This window comes from Anabrus simplex, chromosome 12 (assembly GCF_040414725.1).
Source record: "Anabrus simplex isolate iqAnaSimp1 chromosome 12, ASM4041472v1, whole genome shotgun sequence".
In the NCBI taxonomy this organism is placed as follows: Eukaryota; Metazoa; Arthropoda; class Insecta; order Orthoptera; family Tettigoniidae; genus Anabrus; species Anabrus simplex.
In genome coordinates this window covers 57,730,094-57,751,849 of record NC_090276.1, presented here as the reverse complement: position 1 = coordinate 57,751,849, position 21,756 = coordinate 57,730,094, and the positions used below count along the sequence as shown (strand labels likewise).

The window sequence follows — 21,756 nt, the reverse complement described above, 5'->3', positions numbered from 1 at the left end:
AGGTAGTTACAATATTTACAGAAGTTAGGCTTCGCGCCCCGAATTCACAGTGCTTGGGCAATCAGCTCAGTTTTACCCCAAACACAATTTTAACAGAGGGGCAGAAAACCCCATTCATACCTAGGAGCCCTCGCTCCAAATCACACTGAAAAGCCTCCTCGAGGCATACAACACTCTATTTTAAAAAGAGCCACTCGCTCTCAAATTTAAGCCTCTCCCAGGCCACACCAAACTCCACCTTCAAACTGTCCTCAACGGACATAAACACAGGGGTAAAATACCCAATCTACTGAGGTCTATTAAACGAAAAGAATGTTAATTAAATGACCTCTAACATAACAATTTGAGAGGAGGCGAACTTGCACTCCTAATACACTTTGATTAAGACCTACTTGGCGCTAGGCCGTTAATACAAGGGCTAATCCCATACTAAAGAGGTGACTTAAGAAGAGAACAATTTGTTTTACATTAACGAAGAATAGGTTGAGAAAAATAAGTTCACCTCAAAACAATATGAGTGGGAGCTCGAGAGGGTTAGCACTCTCTATCCCAAAATGCAGCTTAAAAGAGAATAGATGAAAAGATCGTTACATTTTAGGAAAGGTTACATGGTAGAACGCTTCGCACCCGCCCCGAGAGTTAAACTGCTGAGCTAGCAAAGAAAGAATTTATTAATCGGCCATTACCTTATTGTTGACCGCTGCCGAAGAAAGAGGCGCTTCCCGCCTCCTGCTATGTACTTAATACACTGAAAGATGGAACAGAAGTGGCCCGGAGACCCAAAAATCAGCAGTTTATATCCTCTCGCGGAAGGTTCTAGGTGTTAGGGGAAAGAAAACACCCTCCCACAAACTTTTTATTGGCTAGGGTATAGAAACATATTCAAGTTGGGGGAAGATACCAATGATTGGTCAGAAATTAATAACAGAAATTCGGGATTGGTCAAATGCAAAACAAGGGGAAAGAGAGGGGTATACAGCCAACTTAAACAATAACAGAAAGAAATTTAACAAGAAACAAACTTTAGAAATAAAATTTTCTCCAAAGAACAGTTATTTTTCTTCCCACTAGGGTGCACTATTGTAGTTTTTCAGTGGTGTCCTCTAGAAGAGAAAGTTCACACTTCTTACTTCAAGCAAAACAAAAGTACGTCGAAAATGACACAGTTCACAAACTCAAAAATTTCCAGGTGGTGACATCTTCTGAGAAACTAGAAAATTAATAGGGTAAATAAGGTTCAGACTTCCTCCAGCAGAGGAGTTTCCACAGGCGCACATTTTAAATTAGCGGAGTGGAGGTGTACCGCCCGGTACAATTACAATAATGAAAATGGGAGATCTTATGAAATTTTATTTTAATTGATAAATTTTGTCAAAAGTTATTCAAATGTAAAAATATTGTTCCATTTACCACAAAAGACATCTAGAAAGAGAAAATACAGTAGAAATCTTACGTATTTACGCAAAATTTGAAATACGCGGGAACATGCGCTAGGCCGTAAAACGAACTCCAATCATAATGAAATGTAAGAAGTTATTTCGAGTTCATATGTCGATAATATGTTCATTTGCGCATAAACATATAATATATCATAAAATATCGAGAATATCACTTTCGTCAAGCACATGTTTGCTGCAAGAAGCCATGTCTTGGAGCTCACTGAGTGACAACATCTACTGATACATGTTGATCGAAAATATCGTAAATTCTCTGACTTAGACATATGAAACTGCCATCTTCTTAAATACTCTCGTAACTAATACATGAAGGAACACGATGTAACCACCAGAATGCGTGCATAGCTCGTTCCCGATTTTTAGTGAATTGTCAAACCTTACTACGGGCTATGCCCGCAGCGCGGCCTGAACGTAATTACGGCCGCTTTAGCTTGCAGTTACACCGGAAAGAGTTAAGTCTAGATGCCTCTATCAAGTTCTGTAGTGGCTCTTCTTTTACTATATCTCTAACCTTCTCGTTTCTCATCTTATCCATTGTTGTCACTCCTAGCCTGCTTCTCAGAAATTTCACGCTCCTGCTTGTCTTCCACGTTCGATTATTTCGTTATAATTTCTTCCACTTTCTTTATGATACTTCCCAGGTACTTGAAACTCTTTACCTTCCTAAGTTGTTCCCCTCCGAGCATTATCCCTATCGTAGGTCTCTTTCTAGTTGTGATCACTATCTCGCTATTTTTGGTGAGATTTCCCATTTGATGATTTCACATGCATAAGAGCTGACAGAGCAGCATGCAGTAGTACGAACTACTTTTAAAAAAATGTTTGTACTAGATTGTTTCTTCTCTGTACCCTTCCTATTTTACTGTGATTTGTATCCTACATCATGTCTAAAATGGTGTAACATTTTGATGTAACTAGCGTAGCTTCTCCTGGAATGTTTATTTGAAAGTGATTTTCCTTCAGTGCAGGCCCCATCATTGCATGTTAGCTTTTGTTCATTGCCACACACTGGACTAATTTCCTTTTTAATAACTCTCCCTCTCTGTCTTTGCAGCATCAGAACAGAACCTGGAGACCAGTACGGAAGCCCAGCCACTGGAAGCCCAAAACAGGATATCACAGTTAATAGCCCGCAAACGAGCACAGCTGATGCGATTAGCCAGATCCCAAACTGCTGAAGAAACGTTGCAGCCCTTCTGCGTTACCCGTCGCAAACGTGGCTCCCGCATTATATCTCAGAGCAGCGACAGCAGCGAAAGCGGCCGTGAGGTGACCCTGAGCGAACGAGCTGATGTTGAGAACAACAATGTTCAGGCTAGGGATGAGAGTGACATTGTGTATCAGAATGGTGTTGCCAGCACATCTTCGTCGAAGAATTCTAGGAAAAACGAGTCCAAAAGTAATAGGAAAAGAAGATTAAAATATTTGCATCCACCTCCTGACTCTTCGGAAGATGATAATGTTGAAGATGATAACAGGAATGAGGGAAATGGCAGTGATCGAGAATGGAAACCGGTTCAGAAGAGGAGGAAGTTGTGGAACTATTGGCGACCAAAACATAGCGACTCGGATAATGTTGCAGAGGACAGCGAGGATGAAAGTAGCAGTAAAGTGGTCGGAAACACATCTCGTTACAAGGCGGTGACTAACCGGAGATGTCCCATATCTAGTGACTCGGACGAAGATAACTTTTCTAAAGTAGGTGATAAACCAAAAACCCAAAGAAAATCTCGAGCTAAATTGTTAGTTGTGCACAGTTCAGAGTCTGATGATGATGTGGGAACTCAGCCTAAGTTTAAGAGAACAGCATGGAAACGCAATCAGAATACCTCTATTCTTAGTGAATTAGCTAATGAACTCGCTGACTCTCGCTCAAATGACGACGATAGTGGTAAAGTTCCTAATGGAGCCTTTGTTCCGCTCAAGATAGATTGCGACGACGAACTGCAGCAAGTGGAAGTTTCCTTGTCAACTACACCCAACAGTAAACAGCCTTATATGACTCAGGAACTGGAAACGCCAGACAGTGGCATTGCATTGTCCGGCAGCCCATACTCCCAACCTAGTAACAGTTCAGGGTCACAACCCAGTAGCCCTTGCTTGCAGCCTGGTAGTAGTAAGGTTTGTTTCCAAATCAACACCAAAAACCGTGGTAAAAACAGCGGTAGCAGCAACCGATCATGGGTTTCACAGTCGCAGTCCACCGAGGATAGCAACAGACGAAACGGCTATGACTGGACAATATTCCAGAGATTTAAGAATCGAGTGGAAAGAACACGAAGAAATTTCCGGAAACACATGGGTGATTCAGATTCAAACTAAAATGCTTCCTCTGTCGTTTGTGGCACATTTGTTAACTTTTAAAAATGTACTGTGGACCTATGTCATTCATGGCAGCAGACAGGACAGACAAACACAAAGCAGACCATACCCGAACTTACCTGTGTCTTTATGGAAACCTATATTTTGTGCGGAGAATGAATTCTTCCCCATTTAGTGTACATTTTATTTTATAAAACTGTATTTACTCACCTGTAAAAACCTCTATTTGCCTTAATTTTCTTATAAAATGGGGGAGAGTATAATAGGAGATTCTATGAAGAAAGTTTGTTTTGTGGGTATTTAAAGTACAGTACAAGGAAATAAACCTTGATCGTTCTTTAATCGTATAATGAAAATTGTTACTTGTAATAATTATTTATCTAAATGACCAGTGACACAAGAATTTATTTCAAGTTATAAGAAACAAAGGCTTTTTAAATTCACATTCAATTGACGTGCTTCTGCGGTAATTTGCCTACGTCGGAACACTGTTCTCATGCATGTTATTAACCTATTCCAGTCACAATAAATGGCCACATTGTTGCCTGTGGAATCAGATTTTATTTGCTCGCCCATAGTTTGAGCGTACCTGTCACACAAAAGCATGCATAAAACAAAAACTAATGCAGATAATTCACTCAAATTTTGTATTCATGCCATTGAAGGTTATGACTTACGTATTCTTCGTTCCATGAGTGACTGCTCGCTGTGATACAAATGTTTCATTTGAAATAATTAAAAAAATAGTGGATCCATGTACTTTAAAAACGTGCAATTTTGGATGATGGGCAGACTATACATTTTTGTAAGTATTTCTGAAACACCACTGTATCCACAAAATGAATATACATCAGGATTATAGTGTTATTTCTCCAATTTCCAACCACTACGGTTCTTTATTATCACCGGCCGTGCACGTTTGGAAGAACTTGGCGCTGCACTTTGACTCACATTCTTCTGCTCACTTCAGTAACTTTCACTGTTGCTATCACTATCCTCAAACTCGGATTCATTTTCCAAAACGTCACTATTGCCATAATCGCCACCTAAAACGACTTCTACAAGCGCTTTCAATCTCTCATCAACATTACCACGAAACCGTTCTACTGCATGATGAATACGGAATACCGATGAAAATACTGTTATTTTACAATTCCACTGTGACACAGAAATACAGCCAGCATTATTTACCAATGGTTCATGCCTCTAGTTCCCTACATAGTGTATTGTTAGGAATTCTATTGCAAAGGGAATGTAATATACTGAATCATTGCTTGTCATTTGATTCATGTGCCAAAACACCACGCACGACCACAGCTCGTCATATGACGCAGATAGGTTAATTGAGACTCGACACAGATATAAGCATTTAGACGACCAGTAGCTGCTCGAAATAGGAAAGTATTGTGTTTAATACTTGCCAATACATTCTCCTCCATAAACTTAGTCCAAATATACAATCCAACGTTGACTTACTTTATAGTCTTTCCCTGAGATACCAAAACTGCACAATTTCATGTGCCTTGCTGAAACATTTCATGTGTTACAGTGCGGCGGTTGTTCTTGTTTCTATGACCCACTAAAAAACACTTTAATCTGTATTCTTGTTCTTTGTTTTCTGCACCCAACGAAACAGTTTGCATGATTTCTTCACTCCCAATAATTTTTGTTCTTGATTTCTCCAACACCAAATCATATATAGTTGCAGATTGTCCTTTTGCAAACACTCAGCTTGAATGAGGCCATATAGCATGTTTGTTTATTCATTTTCGCTCAGTTGTAACTTCTGGCTTCTGAACTGCATGGGATGTTTCTGAATGTCGCTCGGGCTCTGTAGTTCCTAGCAGATACACACATTGACGAAAGGGGAGGGAAGAGGAACACTGTTAGCTGTGACCACACTGTGATGCTGGTGGAATGGACACTTGTACACGCAGCCAGTTTTGGTCGAAGTTATGTAGGGTGGGGGATGTTCTGACTTTCAAAAATTTATGGGGGTGTTATAAACGATTGGGGTCTTGTAGGTGAGTAAATACAGTATCTCGTACTGCAGCTTGCAGTCGCATATGTAAGTAAATATGGATCATTTCCTCGAAGAATATCTCGCCCAGTGAATGACACTTGTTGGTATGTATACATAAATCAGTTAATTCAGTCTTGAGTTTATATACAGAAAGCTGTGGCTACTGAGTTTTGTTGAGTGTAATTATGTCTTGCATTTCTTTCTCCTAATGAACTCAATTTGAGAAGGAACTCACTTGCATATAGATATATTGTATATAAATATATGTTTTCCTTTTATAGTAATTTAAGTTTGGTAAACACGTCGTTCAGTACTGAGTATCTAGATTATGTTGTGTTCTTCCCAGCAGATTTACTATTAGGGGGTCCAAAGACTTGAATGCCTGATTTAAAATATTGTTGCTGTGAATTTCATGTCAGAATTTTTAAAGAGAGGATATTCTCTCAGATTGATGAGACACATATGAAATGCTAATGTTTTCTCTGTTGTCTGAACTTTCTAGTCTTCTTCCTGGCCGTGTATGTGCCTGCAGTGTGGGTACGCCAAGTATCACAGAGTGTCAGCTGTTCTGATCCAAAGAGAGTTTCCCCTCTGCTTCTGTATCTGGAGTACTGGAATGTTCTCCTTCCTTAAGGCAGCTTCAGCTATTCACCACACTGTTTCTCCCCGGCATCCTCGGATTGTCCTCGGTTCTGTGGTGAGAAGAGTTTTCTGTACTTGATGATCATCAGGCCGTTTGACGAGCCCTTTCCGTCTCTCGTCCAGTTTCACGCTGATATTGAAAGATCCTCACACATGGCCGGTCAAAATAACGCCCAAAGATCACTGCAGCATTCGCATCTCTGTGGTGGCATTTGCTGATCCTGCTGCTTCTGCCTTGTCCAGCACGAGTGCAGGGCTAATGACCATCTCGTCTTGTAAACTTCCCCTTTAAATTTCATAGACGTCTGCAGTTATTTTCACGCATAACCTCAATGGAGGTGAGCTGCATGTACCTTGCATAACCACATATAAGCTCTCCTGCTGATATTAAATTTCTAGCATTTCCAGGCAGCAGCTATTAATGCTGATTGTTGCACTGTGGAGGTGGACACTGGAATAATAAATTCTTGTAAGTTTCTGAGCTGAAAGATTAGAGTATTAGGGTCAGTAGTACCACCCTCTAAACTTGTACAGAAAGTAGGCAGCAATGAATTTCACAGAATCTAGGCCCAATAAACGTGACAACAGTTGTAGGCTATATACCGAAATGTGCAATTACTTTGATTGTTACCATCAGTAAGAATCGAATTTACATTAGCATGTGTGATACAATCATCGCACATTTCTGTTAAAATTGCTGTTATTTTTCTTCTGACACACTTTTCATTTTTGGAATTGGGAACTTCTTCCAAAACAGGGGACCAGCATGGTGGGCCCAATTTACAGGCCACAACAATGTTCCACAACAAATTATGTAAATAATGCTTCAGTATTCATCCCAAACCTCTCCATATTTGCTTTTATGAGGCCAGATGGATAAATTTCCGGAATCTCATAAATATTTCCGTGTGTACCTTAGACATTATGCAGAGTTTACGTTTCTGTGCCGTCTGTGTACTTTTTTGTAGGTCTTAGTTATTAATGACTCTCACAAAGTCTAGGATTTACCATGTTTCCTGGTTTCTGTGGGGATAACTAAGACACTCTGTGTTGTACGGTCTGCTCATAAGACCAATTAAAAAAAAAATCTTATCAGTACTTGTTAGACATCAATTCCATCTTATTGTTTTCATCTCTATGACATGGTGTTTCTTAATCTTTTCGCTGCTGATTTCTCAGACAGGGTGGCGCGATCCCAGTGCTGGATTATTTCAGCCAACATCCTTATCAAATATTATCACCAATTTGAACATAAAGTAGCATTAACTACAGAATAATATTTTGAGGCTAGTTTGTTCCTACAGTGTTGGAGACAGTTATTGTTTGGGATCCAGGGTTCAATTCCACACAGGTGGTGAAAATTTCGTCCATTAGGAAGATGCTTAGAAATTTTAATTTGCATTATGGGCTGTGCTTACTATATTTACGCACAATACCAAACCATACAAACGATTAATGCAGAAAGGTTAAATTAAACACACAATATTGATCAAAGTAGAGCGGAACTTGCCATGAACTTAGCATCAACCATCTGTTTATAAAATCTGTTTGCTTCGTCCGCTACCCTCGCCGACATCTCTTCATTAACAAATACCTCGAAATAATCAATTTCAGGGCATTCAGGGGTCAAATTATTATTTGACATAGCTAGGTTTGGCGCTTGAAATGCATGCGCCTTCGGCGTTAACTCGTCATCTGACCCTGTGGATAGGCCTAGGTCAGTGTTATTTCTTCCTTTCTCTGGCAGCAGATCATCACCTCTATCAACATAATTATCACTCACTGTCACTTCACTAATATCTTCAGTATCAGTACCGTCACTGTTGAAATCCACATAGGACTCGATCTCCTCTATAAGTGTAAGACCCTTCGGTTGCATCTTACTTTTGTATGTGGCACCCATCATTCAAACACTATGTTTACGACTGTGACAAAAGAAAAAGTTTTCTTTCAGAACTACTCGGGGAAAAAATATAAACTACTTAGTTTAAAGTGTGACTAATAGATGGCTGAAACATATGACACAATTACTTGACAAATCAAGTATATTCAACCGCAGCACTGCTGGCGCAAAGTCCGGCTCGAGTATACTCGATCGCAGTACTGGCACACCGTTCCAGGCAGCTTGAGTATACTCGGATCGCAGCAGTGAAAAGGTTACGGGGCCATCATTCCAAACCATAGATCAACACTATTCTAACGGGTGACTTGTAAACCATATCTTTCACTCGGACAGACATTCTGTACGTTGATCATACAGAACACCAGTCAGTTGTCTCCACTTCATCTGGTCAGTATTCACATGGTGCTATATATCTTTGTTACAAGATAGTATTGAGTCTTATCTTATCCTGTTTTCGGTTTGATTCTCTTAGCATTAAATGGGAGTGCTTTGTTGTTCATTTTCACAATGTTCCAACAATGACCTTACTGCCCCCGTAAATTCTGGATGTTTGATCAAGCTGAACTGGAAGGTGCTAGGTGTGAATGTGGACATCTTCTTCTGGAATGTATAATTACCTTTCTGTAGTTCAAATAGACTCCTGAATCTAAGATGATCCTCTATTTTGAAGCAAATGGTTTTGATTAGAACATTTTTCATGCCGTTTGCATTGAGTATCACATTGGATGACGTGACAGAATAGATGGCTGTTTGACCAACATTACTGATATGGTTGAGCATGGTTGTGTTCTTTCTTTAGTTTTATTACACACTGCCGAAATGGTACAAGTTTATCCAAATAGGCAGTGGGAAGATGCTATGCAAATTTTACTATCTTTGTAATCTGTTCATTTGCCCCAAAATAGGGTCCTCCCTTGTTGGTTTCTTTCCTATCCTGTTGGTGTTCTTTCTGGTGGCTAAGTCGTCTCCTGCCAAGTAGGATGAAGCTGTCCCCACCCTCAGACTGGTGGTTTGCTAGTTTGATATTTGTTGGTCGACCATTTTTGTTCACTTCCACTGCTATCTTAGTCTCACTGATCTTGAGGTAGAACTCCTATTTAAAAATTTTTTTTTTTAGTAAGTTACTACTGTAAGTAGAGGAATGAAGTTCAATAACAATAAGGTGATTTAATGTAACAAGAAAGAATCCTATTGAATATTTCTTCTTCTAAGCATTATCTCAGTTGTATGGGGTGTACTGTATGGATCTGTGAAGGTCACTTTCTTCTTTTGGCAGCATCTTCTGGGTGATGTTTAGGAGCTTCAGGTTACTATTGACAGTGTCTAATCACTGCAGCTTTCATGTGGTCTTCATCAACTTTAAGGCAGTTCGTAGTGTTGATGACATTGTCAGATGCTGTCAGTTTGCATTTGCACGTCTTTTCCTAAATTGGTGCCACCCTGATCTGCTGTCCGATGATTGTGTTGCAGATAGAACCATTTGGGAAAATTCTCATTCTCGTGTGTAACATTGTTATTTTCATAGTATGGAGAGGAAGTTCAGCTTTTTCCAAGGTGGCCCGGTAACGTGTAACAGGTTTTACTTTAGACCAAAACTCTTGGATCTATTGCATATTAATTGGTGTTTATAAATTACTGTATACATTGGCCTTCATTTTCACAGAACACACACACAATCATTTTACCTACTCAGAAAATACATTATATCCGTTATAAAAAGCCAGGAACATTCACCCATAGGCATTGTTCCAAATAAAGTTCAACCAGAGTAAAACTTGTCTAATAGGTTTATTGTTTGAAAGTTAAAAAAAAAAAAAAAAAAAAAATCCTTGAAAATGTAAACTGCTTAAAAGATTGTTTGGTTTGTAGATCACAGGACAGAATTTCTGTCTTGTATTCATTGACTTTTGTCATGGATTCTCATAGAGACAGTTAGCAATGTCTATAAAGGTGTAGTAGTTGGTTCATTCTTACCTGTTACTCAAGTCATGCACATTTGTGCTAAGCTTCTACTTCCTCTTGGGATGTTGGGTGGTCATGGATGCCTGCTTTCAGGATTTCCAAGCTAGAGCCATTAGGGTTTCCCATTTTAACATGCTTTGCACAGTTTGATTTCCTTCTGCACACAACATGCCCTTGTTCGTTGGTTATTACGGGATTGTGAAATGTAGATGTACCCAAAATGAGTCTATTTCTCTCACTAGCTATAATTTCTCCAAGTTCCTACATTTCTTGAACTACTGTAAATGTCCTTAATCTACCACCGAAAATATTCTACTGTTTCTTATTACGGACAAGGTAGAGTTTTTTATTTAATCATGTTGAGTTTGGTGACAATGCAGTTTTTTGGATGAATAGTATTGGACTAATTATCCAGGTTGAACTGGCCTGGCCGAATGTATCCAGGTGAAAAGTGGCTTTGGGTGAATTGTCCATATGGGAAGGGATCAGATCTAATTTTTTTGCCAAGAAAAACTGTTTAATTATGATAAATTGTGGTATGGTATATTTGCATTCAGTTACCCTGTCCTAATAAGAAGTGTAAGCCTGTTTTTCTTCAATTGGTTCATGGTATCCTGGTGATATTGCAACACACTTTTCTTTTTTCTTCCCGTGTTGAGTTGAGCTCGGTACTTAGACTTGATTAATATGAATTTCTTATTAAACCCTTAACACAGGAGCTGTTGCTTGCTGTTGCGGGGGAGACTGGTACTCACTGCGATCTAGACTTGTAAAATGTATAATATTATTACTGTTAAACGTGATGGTTTTAACACATACGCACACACAACTGTGGTACAGTCCAACACACATTTTCTCATTTCTTATGCTAAGTACATCACTGAAACGCCTCCTTCTGAACCACATGAGGAAACCTATCTTCCCACTGGAATGCAGTGGCATCTGTTGCTCAAGCAATTTCCTAAACATTTCCCACCTTGCTATTGCTTTTCTTTTTCCTCACTCATTTCCAGCACAGCAACATCACTTATCAATAAACTGTTGTAATAATCAAGATCACCATCACTCAAGTCACAATTGTTCACAAGCAAAGAAATACTCGTCAGGAAGCCGTACTTGACTCTTTACCATAATCAGTTGTCACTGCATTGATCTTTATAACTATCAAACTTCTGAAAGGCAAGGAAAATTGAGGGCAGATATATACACGAGAAGGAAGAGGAAACAGTTCACTTAGCCACTGTAAAATAAAGTTTGTTTTAGTTTTCAATTTTTGCACCAGAGTAGCATAATGTAGAAGCTGCATGTTGTGTACTAGTATGGCACTTCTCATCTGCCAACGTTTGGCATGTCATTCCTAGCACAGCAGTCTGCTGTGCTTGGTTAACAACAGTAACAATTATATCTGAATGGTCCACCTTTTCAGTATCTTTATTACGCAATGATTACCTTACTTTTGTTGTGATAGTGCAATTAGTTTAGGCCTTGACTGGCCATCATCAGCCATAAGACAACTTTGACAAAAACATCCAATAATACTAAAATAACTTTACATTCATACACAAAGACATCCACAGATCGACTGAAATGGACATTATACAAACACTTAAATATAAAATCAAATTAAAATAGGAATTATTTTCTGTATGACGTCGAAAGTCCTTGGATGCATATGTTGTGCATCTTAGTGCTTAAGGTTAAAACAATCCTTGGAGATTGGGTGATCGTAAGTCTCAAACGTGTTAAATGGTTCTTCTTTTGAAGGTCATCAAATGGTGAAATGAGGACGGCAGACACAAATGTGTCTTAATGGCTGTAATGTGAGCTTCACGTTCTTAGGGTTGTAAACAGACCATTCTTTCAGCTGGTAGAGAAAAACAACTTTCGCAGTTCAACACAGATAGCGTTCATGAAGTGAACCTTCAATTGTAGCATGGTGTGTAGCCTACCGTGCCGCTGCGTGCCTCAGATATAATTGTTACTATTGTGATCACAATTCAATACGGGTCAAACATGAAGTTTATAACTTGCAAGTGCCAGGTTGATATTAATTTACTGTGCTCGTTGATATGAAATAGAAAATAAGTGACAACAGAGTTAACATTATCCTATAGAAACTCATTTATATACTACAAAATATTAAGCGTATAGAGATGTTATTTTATCATTCTAACCACTGAGTAGGCACGTGACAATATCCTGGTGCAGTGCACATGTTGGGGACTGCTGCAATAGGGTATAACCCAAGGCACACTTACTGTATTATACTCTTTTAGTGTATTGTCTTTATTGTGTTTAGTTAAGAAGAAATAGGCTAGTGTGAGATGGCAGCTTGATTCAAAACAAGCACTTTCAAGAGCTGCTGAATAAAGTGTGTCAACTGAATCATGTCTTATCTTAAAACGGCCAACTACGTGTGCACTGATCAGGGAAATTTTGTAAACTTAATCTTGGAAATCAGGGAAATGAATGTTCTTGTTTGTGGGGCAACCCTAGTTTTGTAGTAAAATCAGTATAAACAGATGATGATTATTATTATATATTCATTTCAATCATAGCATGTGTTTACATTGCTTATATTTTTAACTGTATATATGTGTACATATGTGGAGAACATTTGGTTAATCTGCTGGCAAGTGAGAACACAGAAGAGTTGCATGAAATTTCCTGTGTAAATACAATAAAATTTGTGATCCAGATACTCAGTATTGTCGTGTTACTTTGTCTTGGCCTGTCGAGAACTAACTTTTGTAAATGTTCTTTTCCCCATGGACCTGTATGATCTCCTATTCTTTTATAATTCTAGTCAATAGAGACATTGTAATGTACTGAACAAGGATATATTGCAAATACAAGTATGACTGTTTAATTTTGTCTATCCGCCTCTACCTCTGGTGGGCAGAAATCTCACTGTTCACCATCCTGTAAGCTGTTCCCCACAAATCCATATGATGGTACTGTTTGACCACGGTCTGTTCAGGTTATGTGGAAATGACCTTGTTAACTTTGTGCTCCTTGGAGGTTTTCACCAGGGTTGTCAGGTGGCCTGATTTAGGCGTGTTTCTCCCAATTTTCCTGGTAAAATTACGACTCCCAGTTGAAACTAGCCGGGTTTGGTTAAAATCCTGATTACTCCAAAGTAGGCAATACTTCACACATAATTTAGTCTGCTTTTAACTGTTCATCAGAAGAATATTTGCCACAATTTAGTCTTTACTTTTAATTGTCCATTAGAAGAATGTGAAGTTTTAAATTAAAAGACTGTATTGTAGAGACATATCAGTGCAGTACTTCCCTGAGTTCTCTAGTAGTATTTTTTTTTTATTCATTCATTCATTCGGCTTCCATATACTGCACAATTACATATTATGAAGTCATCTATCCTAGCATTTAGTTCCGCATTGGTGCAGGGTCCACTTTTAAACTGCCATCCCCCACTTCCTGCGGTCACGGGTGTAAGCTTCAGTGATGCCAACAAGACGCACGTCTTCCCTGATGAAATTGAACCATCGCTTCTTGGGACGACCTTGGGATAGAGAACCTCCAGGATCTAATTTGAGGGCTGTACATATCACTGACTGCAGGGCTTCGGACAACATGACCATACCATCTCAGTCGTGCTTCTTGCATCTTCTCTGGAATAGGTGCCACTCCCAATTGCCTTCAGACATTTTCATTTCTGACATGGTTCAGTCTTGTAAGACCTAGTGACCAACATAACATTTTCATCTCCATACCATGTAGAACTTGCTCATGCTTTTTTGTTGTAGGTCAGTATTCACACTCAGAGTGCAACTGGTCGGATCATGGATTTGTAGACTTTGCCTTTCAGGCAGGTCGGAATTTTCTTATCACATGGCACACCAGTGACCTGACTTCAGCCATGTAGCATTTACTCATGTTCGAGTGTCTGGTAATATCTCCTTCTGAGGTGGTAAGTGATCCAAGGTACTTAAATTGGTTAGCTTGAACTAGGTCTTACCGTCAATGCAAATGGTACCAGCAGTCTGCAAGCCACATTGCAGGTATTCTGTTTTCTTGATGTTAAGACACAAGCCATATTCCCCTAAATGGTCTTTCCAAATTTGCAGGAGATTTTCTAGATTACTTCAGGATTGATCCTCATCAGCATATAAGATGGCCTATGGATATGGCGTCTGGATGTCAGCTGTGACTGTATCCATATGTGGGATAAATAGGAGAGGTGACAGTGCTGAATCCTGATGAAACCCAACATTAATAGGAAATGAGGATGAGGTCCCTAGCAGACATCAAACCACACTGATGACTTTATAATAGAAAAGTTGGTTCCAGCCGAACATGGGTTTCTGGAACATCATGGGATTGGAGTGCTCTCCAAATAAGCTTATGTGGTATCCGGTTAAAAGCCTTCTCTAAGTCCAAAAAGGTTAGATGTAGAGGTTTGTTTCTCTATGTTTCTCCACAAGGAGACTGGCTGTACAAATACAGTCAGCTGTACTGACTCCTATGGCAAAGCCGCATTGGTTTGTAGAAATTTGTACGATGTTGCATAGACGAGGATCAAGACTACGTTAAAACATCTTCGTCGGCTGACATAATGAACATATTGGTCGGTAGTTTACGCATTCACCAACAGAACCTTTTCCTTTCCGGATAGGGACTGCAGTGCTAGTCAACCAAATTGCAGGTATGCTACAATCGTGTAGAATTGTGTTAAACAACTTCATGAGAATCTCAACTCCACACGGTCCAAGGATTAGTGATGGGATAATCGAATAACCTCCATCCGATTATTTAAATAATCAAATGAGTTTCAAATATCATTCAGTTGCAGTCATGATGTAATTGAATACTTTTAATATTCAAATAACCTCCATCTGATTATTTAAATAATCAAATGAGTTTCAAATATCATTTAGTTGTATTGCATAGAATGTACAAATGCATTATGAATAAATTTTTTTTTATTTAAGTGTGTCGGATGGATAATCGATTGAAATAAGAGACTGGATGAACTCTTATGAAAAGTAGAAATATGCCTTCTTCCAAACGTATCTCCAAATGTTAAAACTAAATGAGTCTTCATAATATAACTTTTCATTAAATTATTTCGAAAGCATTCAGTAATCAATTCCCTCGTTCATTCGAATGCAGTTCTGAAAGAATAATCAAATGGAAAAATTCACTATTTGATTGCCTCATTGATTCTAATGGAGTTTCAGATGGATAGTCAAAAAATATTCTAAAATTAACTGAATGGAAAAAATATTCAATATCCAATGGCCTCATTCATTCTAATGGAGTTTTGCATGAATAATAAAAAATTAATCAGATGGGGGGAAAAATATTCACTATTTGATTGCCTCATTCATTCAAATGAATAATCAAAAAATAATTGAATGGGAAATATAATCAGATAAAATGAAATAATTGAATAAGTGATTATTTTGTATTTGATTATCCCATCACTACCAAGGATCTTCCAGACCTCAGATTGGCATATCATCTGGTCTTGATGCTTTATTTTTCATATGTTACGTAGCCCTTAAGACTTCTTGAATGGTAATGGGTGGGATAGGTCCATAAACCGTTGGTGGATGGATAATACATATGAAATATACCAGCAATATAGCAATTAACAAGCGATTTGTTAATATTAACAGTAATGTTTGCACAGTGGTGAACATTTTGTAAATAAAGTACCTCGACATTTGAACAGCACACATTAATTAATAATTTTAATAACCTATATTTACAAGAGATAATTGATGCCAGGTGTATAACCAATAAGACATAATACATTTTAAAGCTGTTTGCAAGGTATAAAGAACATTTTAATAATAGCCTCGTTACTAGCACTTCAGCTATTCGTCAATACTGTAGAAACAGTTACTCAGCAAGAGATTTTTTTTTAATACTGTGGTCAATAACCTAGTAGAACTAATATCTTTTCCCAATCCTGGTTACATGTCTCAAAGCAATGGTTTTACTCTTGTGCTCAATGAAGATATTAGTTCTTGTTTGCATCTGGTAATTGTGATGGTCACAATTCTTTCTGAAATAATCGATATTTTGTTTCACATACAGAATGCGTTATGTGATGTATATGCTTGGTACTGAGAGTAGCTGAACTCCGACAAACGTTTGGAGGTTGTTTGGGGATACCTTCTGAGTATATTGGTATCAGAAACCGTGGTCTCCAGTTGCTCAGTACAAGGTAATAATGTAATTACGATTTATTCGGTTTGTTACCCCATTCATCCTTGTTTCTGTGAAACCGTGGTTACCACTACGTAAGCAAAGTCAATGCAGTATGTAAAGGAAATTACTGTAGGCAAATATGGAGTGTAGGATGTTGCAGCCAAGGAAGCAAGCATAATTTATTAGTAGGGCCCGGATGTTTATGACTCCATATTTTTTTCTTTGTTACTTCCATGTAAAATACAACTTGAGCATTATTTTATCTACGGTGACTAAAACTATGCAATTTTCACGGGTCATATAAAGTCACATTTTGGCTTTTCTGTATTTTTTTTTTGTCATTTTCCGGTAATTTTTCATATTATGGTCGTATTTCCCCATCCCTGCGAATTTTTGTATTTTTTGTCATTTTTTCTTCTTTAACTCCATTTTCGCATACCTGCTCGTCTCAAAGACTGATTTTTCACATGTCCTAATTGTTGTCTGTAATTTCTTACAATTATCTTTCTTAGAAATATATATGTATGTGAATTAGGAGGGTAAGCTGGATAGAAAGAGACAGAATAGTGAGCCTCAACTGAACTCCCTAATGATGTGACTTATTTCAAATATGGCCCAGTAACATCCTGCGATGTTGAGCAGTCCTTTTCCCGTTACAAGTCAATGTTGTGTGAAAATAGAAGATTGTTCCTATTTGAAAACTCTAAATTATATGTAATTTGCTATTGTAATTAGTTCTAATCAACCATCAAAATGTGACATTTATTTCATTCTGTGCAGAGTCGAGAGTTACCTCTGGATTGAGTAAATAAATTAATTCAAAATATAATAATAAAAATGAATATTATTACTTATTATTATTATTATTCTTATTGAATGTACTAGATTTTTAAAAGTATATTTTCAATATAATGTTAATTAAACAACGGCAAGATTTTGAAAATGTTACCAAAAAAATTTTGAAGTCATATTTATTGTCATATTTTCATATTTTTTTCGGTCATAAATGCTTACATCTTTCTAACTTTTTAAGGTCATAAACATCCGGGCCCTGTTTATTAGTTTTGAGGCTTGCGATACCATTGTGAATATAATAAGAGTGTGTGTAATGCAGAATCAAGATCAAAGCAGCTTTCTGTGCTAATAACTTGTGCTACTGAAAGGACTGTGCTAGATGCAAATATAGTTTTTTTTTTAAACCAGCATCATAAATATTAGGAGTGAGCTTGCTTAAAAGATGGTGTTTGAATGAGCACTAAATTTTATCTATCCTGGGAATGAAATGACCCTGAGAGGAACACGTGATGGCTGTTTTAGGCGATTTTGATCCATGGGACTAGGAACGTTCTAACTAAATTTTATACGGTGAGTTGATGAGAAAGTGTGTTCCTACATTTCTTGCATTCTAAGTATACAGAATTTTTATGTTCTTGGCTATTTCATGGCTGCATGCAAGCTATGCCTTTGGGCAATCTCTATAGAGCAACAATCATCTCTTAACCAAGCATCTGAAGATCAGCCTATGAACTCACTAAAAAATTCAAGCAGACCTTTGATGAAGGGCATGTCATGTTCAGAGCAGAAAGTTTGGCAGACCTAGAATATTGACATCAAGTAGTACACTAGTGTCCAGAAGTTAAGCATAAGTTACGAGTAAGCTGGGCAACAGGAAATAGACTGCAAATCGCAAGACATATGCACCTACCAACCTTACGTGTTCGCTCTGTATAGGAAAGGATTGTTCCCTGCTTTGACTAGCGGCGTAACCACAAGGTAAACACAGCCAGTGCCTGTGCCCATTTTCCCTCAGTCGTGTTTGCCCTCTTATAGTGCGCGGAGTGTAGCCTCGTGGTGAACGTGACGACATAATGCCACAACGACGCCATGTGGACCCCACTTTGCAGGATAGAATACTTAGCTGCCTGGAAGCTGACCAGACACAGACCGACGTTGCCGTATCCTTGAACATGCCACAAAGTGTCATTTCCAGGCTTGGAGACAATTTCAAGACACAGGAGATGTTAGTTGTAGGCCAGTACCAGGTCGACCAAGGGTAACCACCCCACAGCATGACCATTATCTGGCCTTAACCGCCTGACGAAATCGGAGTGCACCTGCAAGACAATTGTCGGCGGAGCGTGCAGCCGCCTCAGGAGTTGCCGTTTCCTGGCATACTGTGTACCGGAGGCTCAGAACAGCAGGGCTGTTTGCCTGACATCCAGCAGTGTGCGTCCCGCTCACTCCAGCACAGAGACGGTCCCGTTTACTGTGGAGCCGTCAACATCGAAACTGGACCATGAATGAATGGAGGCATGCGCTCTTCACAGATGAATCCCGCTTCAGTTTGCAGAACGATTCCTGTCACACATTAATCTGGAGAGAACCGGGTAGCCCATACAACCACAGGAACATCGTAGAACGGGACCTGTATGGTGGTAGTGGCATCATGTTGAATGGCCGTACGGAGCTGCACATCTTCATGGGTGGTCCGAGGAACACTGTTAACGCTCGGAGATACAGGGATGAGGTACTGAGACCACATGTTCGACTCTTCAGAGGTGTGGTTGGTCCAGACTTCCTCTTAATGGATGATAATGCCCGACCACACCGTGCTGCTCTGGTGGATGAATTTCTGGCTGGGGAAGACAGTCATAACATGGACTGGCCAACGAGGTCTGCAGATCTGAATCATATAGAACATGCCTGGGATGTATTGTGGAGGCGAATTTCATCCCATCAGCCTCCACCAAGGATCCTCCAAGACCTTCACATTCCCTTTTCCGAGGAATGGGATCGACTGCCACAAGAGTTCTTGGACCATCTAATAGAAAGCATGCCATGTCGCTGCGAAGTGTGTGGCCATTAGGGGTAACCATACACCCTATTAACAGCAAATTTTGTTGTGTAAGACATTGCCAAGTTTTGTTAGTTGTTGTCAAAGGTGTACCTTAGCTATCAGAACCTTTCTGACAGTTTTTTTTTTTTTGGACAAGTTGTGTGACACGTGGTGTGCGAGTCAGCTTCAGTTTGTTCAGCAATCCGTCTGACATTCCTATCAGGCGATATGCCCTCGTTTATTGATTATGCTTAACTTTTGGACACTAGTGTAGTTTTTTTGTAAGCATGCACCCTCTGATCTGGTATCCACCTCAAGAGTATGAGCCTGTGGGTGTAGAGTTGGACAGAAAGATGTGGAGTGCGACGTAAAGCCCCTAGCAAAAAAAAAAAAAAAAAAAAAAAAAAAATGTGGAGTACACTCAACTTGCTGTGGACACCAGTCGACCAACTTGGCAAGATGGGGATTTAAGGACAAAGATGATATCCTGCAATATGTGAATATGGCCAGGTCTTTCCTGCCTGTCTGTTCCAGCAAACCCCCTGAAAATTTGTGGATGGGAAAGAACCCAGCAATTGATGTAGCCCAACACTGCCAAAATATAGCAGTTGAGGTTTTTGCACCCGGTATTAGAAATAGTCTATATTTTCTGGGCTTGTAGGCCATTGTCCGGGAGCGTGTTAGGGTTCTGACGTTTCACTAAAGACTGAGTTCAGCATTATCAAAGGTTGCTACTGACTTTGATGCCTATGAAGCTCACAGTGGAATGGAGTGGTGTTGCAGTCTACGGTACCCTGCTCGCCTATTGGTCCACCATGCTGGAGGGGCAGTCGCTGATTGGCTGTTCTTCGGCCAATGATTAAAACGTAAGGAGCCTGCTTGTAGGTCTACTTGCCTTGGCGGAGACAGGCAACACCCGTTGCTTTTTCTGGTCTGCCGCGGCCATTGTGTCTTCCAGGATTTAAAGCTTTCAGGACTGAAAACCAGGCTCTGTTGACCCAAAAGACTGAACAATGCCTGGACGCAAAAAAGGAAGGTAAGTAATTTGAAAGTCTTCTGTCTTGATGATCATTCATTCAGTCTTCATTCTCAGTCTCTGTCTTTCTCACCGTGTCACCTGAACTAAGGGAGTGTGATGATAGAGCTGCATCTAACAGAATTTAGGGGAAACAAACTTGATCTTGCTGCTGACTACTCTCCCTCCTCAAACACAATACTCTTCGACACTCTTGTATGGCTTTTAAAATTTAAAGTTAAAAACTTCATGATTGTTCTGTATTGAATAGAGAAATAAGATGATGTACAATATTAGAAGGATCCACCTTTCAATACTTCGTTGTAAGTTGAACTAAAAAGAAGTCACAAATGCTACTATATGAATCAATGTTAATTTTTTGCCTGTGTTCAATGTATTAGTTGTTTTAAGATCTTTATATCTTGCTCTACTTTACTATTTGGCTGATGATGACACTTGTAATGTGTCGAAACCGGTCCCAATAAACAAGTTGCGACTTCTTTTTAGTTCAACTTACAACGAAGTATTGAAAGGTGGATCCTTCTAATATTGTACATCTTCTTACTCTTGTATGGCATTGAGAAACCCAGTCCTATGGGTGCCACCTGCCCTCACTAACTCCAGGAGCATCCATAGTCGGTCTTCCTCCAGGAACTGCTCGATGACTGCACATGCCACATCGGTCGACACACTGACAGGTCGTCCCGACAGTTGCTAATCACCGGTTGCCACGCTTTCCTACCCACCATGCTACTGTACGGTATGGGAGGGCATTATTCCCAAGGGCTTCCACCAATTCACTGTGACGTTCACCCGGAGAATGGCTCAACACGGGTTACTTCCATCTCGCACGACGCTCGCCACAGCACACTGTGTTACTACCAGCAATCGCCGAGCCGTCTGTTGTCTGTACATTGCCCAGGATATAAATCATTTTATTCATGCTGACTAAAATGGTAGTTTAGGGGAAGACCTACAATTTAATTCTCAAATATCTATGTTATTAATGGTCCTATCGATAAATACTACATAACTAAATTAATGTAGAATTAAATTTCCGATCATTTATGCCTTAGACATTTTTTCCCATACCGACTATGATAAAAGAGATATTAATGAATTTGTATTTTTGTTGCCAAGTCCATATCCATGCCGAACCATGAGAAAACGGGTTAACAGAATTTAATGAAAATTGGTATATTGTGAAAACTACCACACCATTAGTTTAGTATCTCATGCCTGCAAAATTTTAACACATATTATTTACAGAAGAATGGAAAAAACAAGTTGAAACTGAGTTGGGAGAAGATCAATTTGGCTTCAGAAGAAATGTAGGAACACGTGAAGCAATCCTGACTTTACGTCTGATCTTAGGGGATCGAATCAAGAAGGACAAGCCCACGTACATGGCAT

General features: G+C 39.2%; 1 protein-coding gene across 1 annotated transcript in view; it reads left to right on the top strand.

Annotated features, from left to right (window-relative positions):
- The window catches only part of LOC136884347 (DDB1- and CUL4-associated factor 5), an 80,615-nt gene extending 67,450 nt beyond the window's left edge, over positions 1-13,165 (top strand). The window contains exon 10 of the mRNA XM_067156460.2: positions 2,512-13,165. Coding sequence (XP_067012561.1) covers positions 2,512-3,779 — 1,268 coding nt within the window. The 3' untranslated portion in view covers positions 3,780-13,165. The remainder of the gene's footprint in view (positions 1-2,511) is intronic.
- Positions 13,166-21,756: the final 8,591 nt, after the last annotated feature.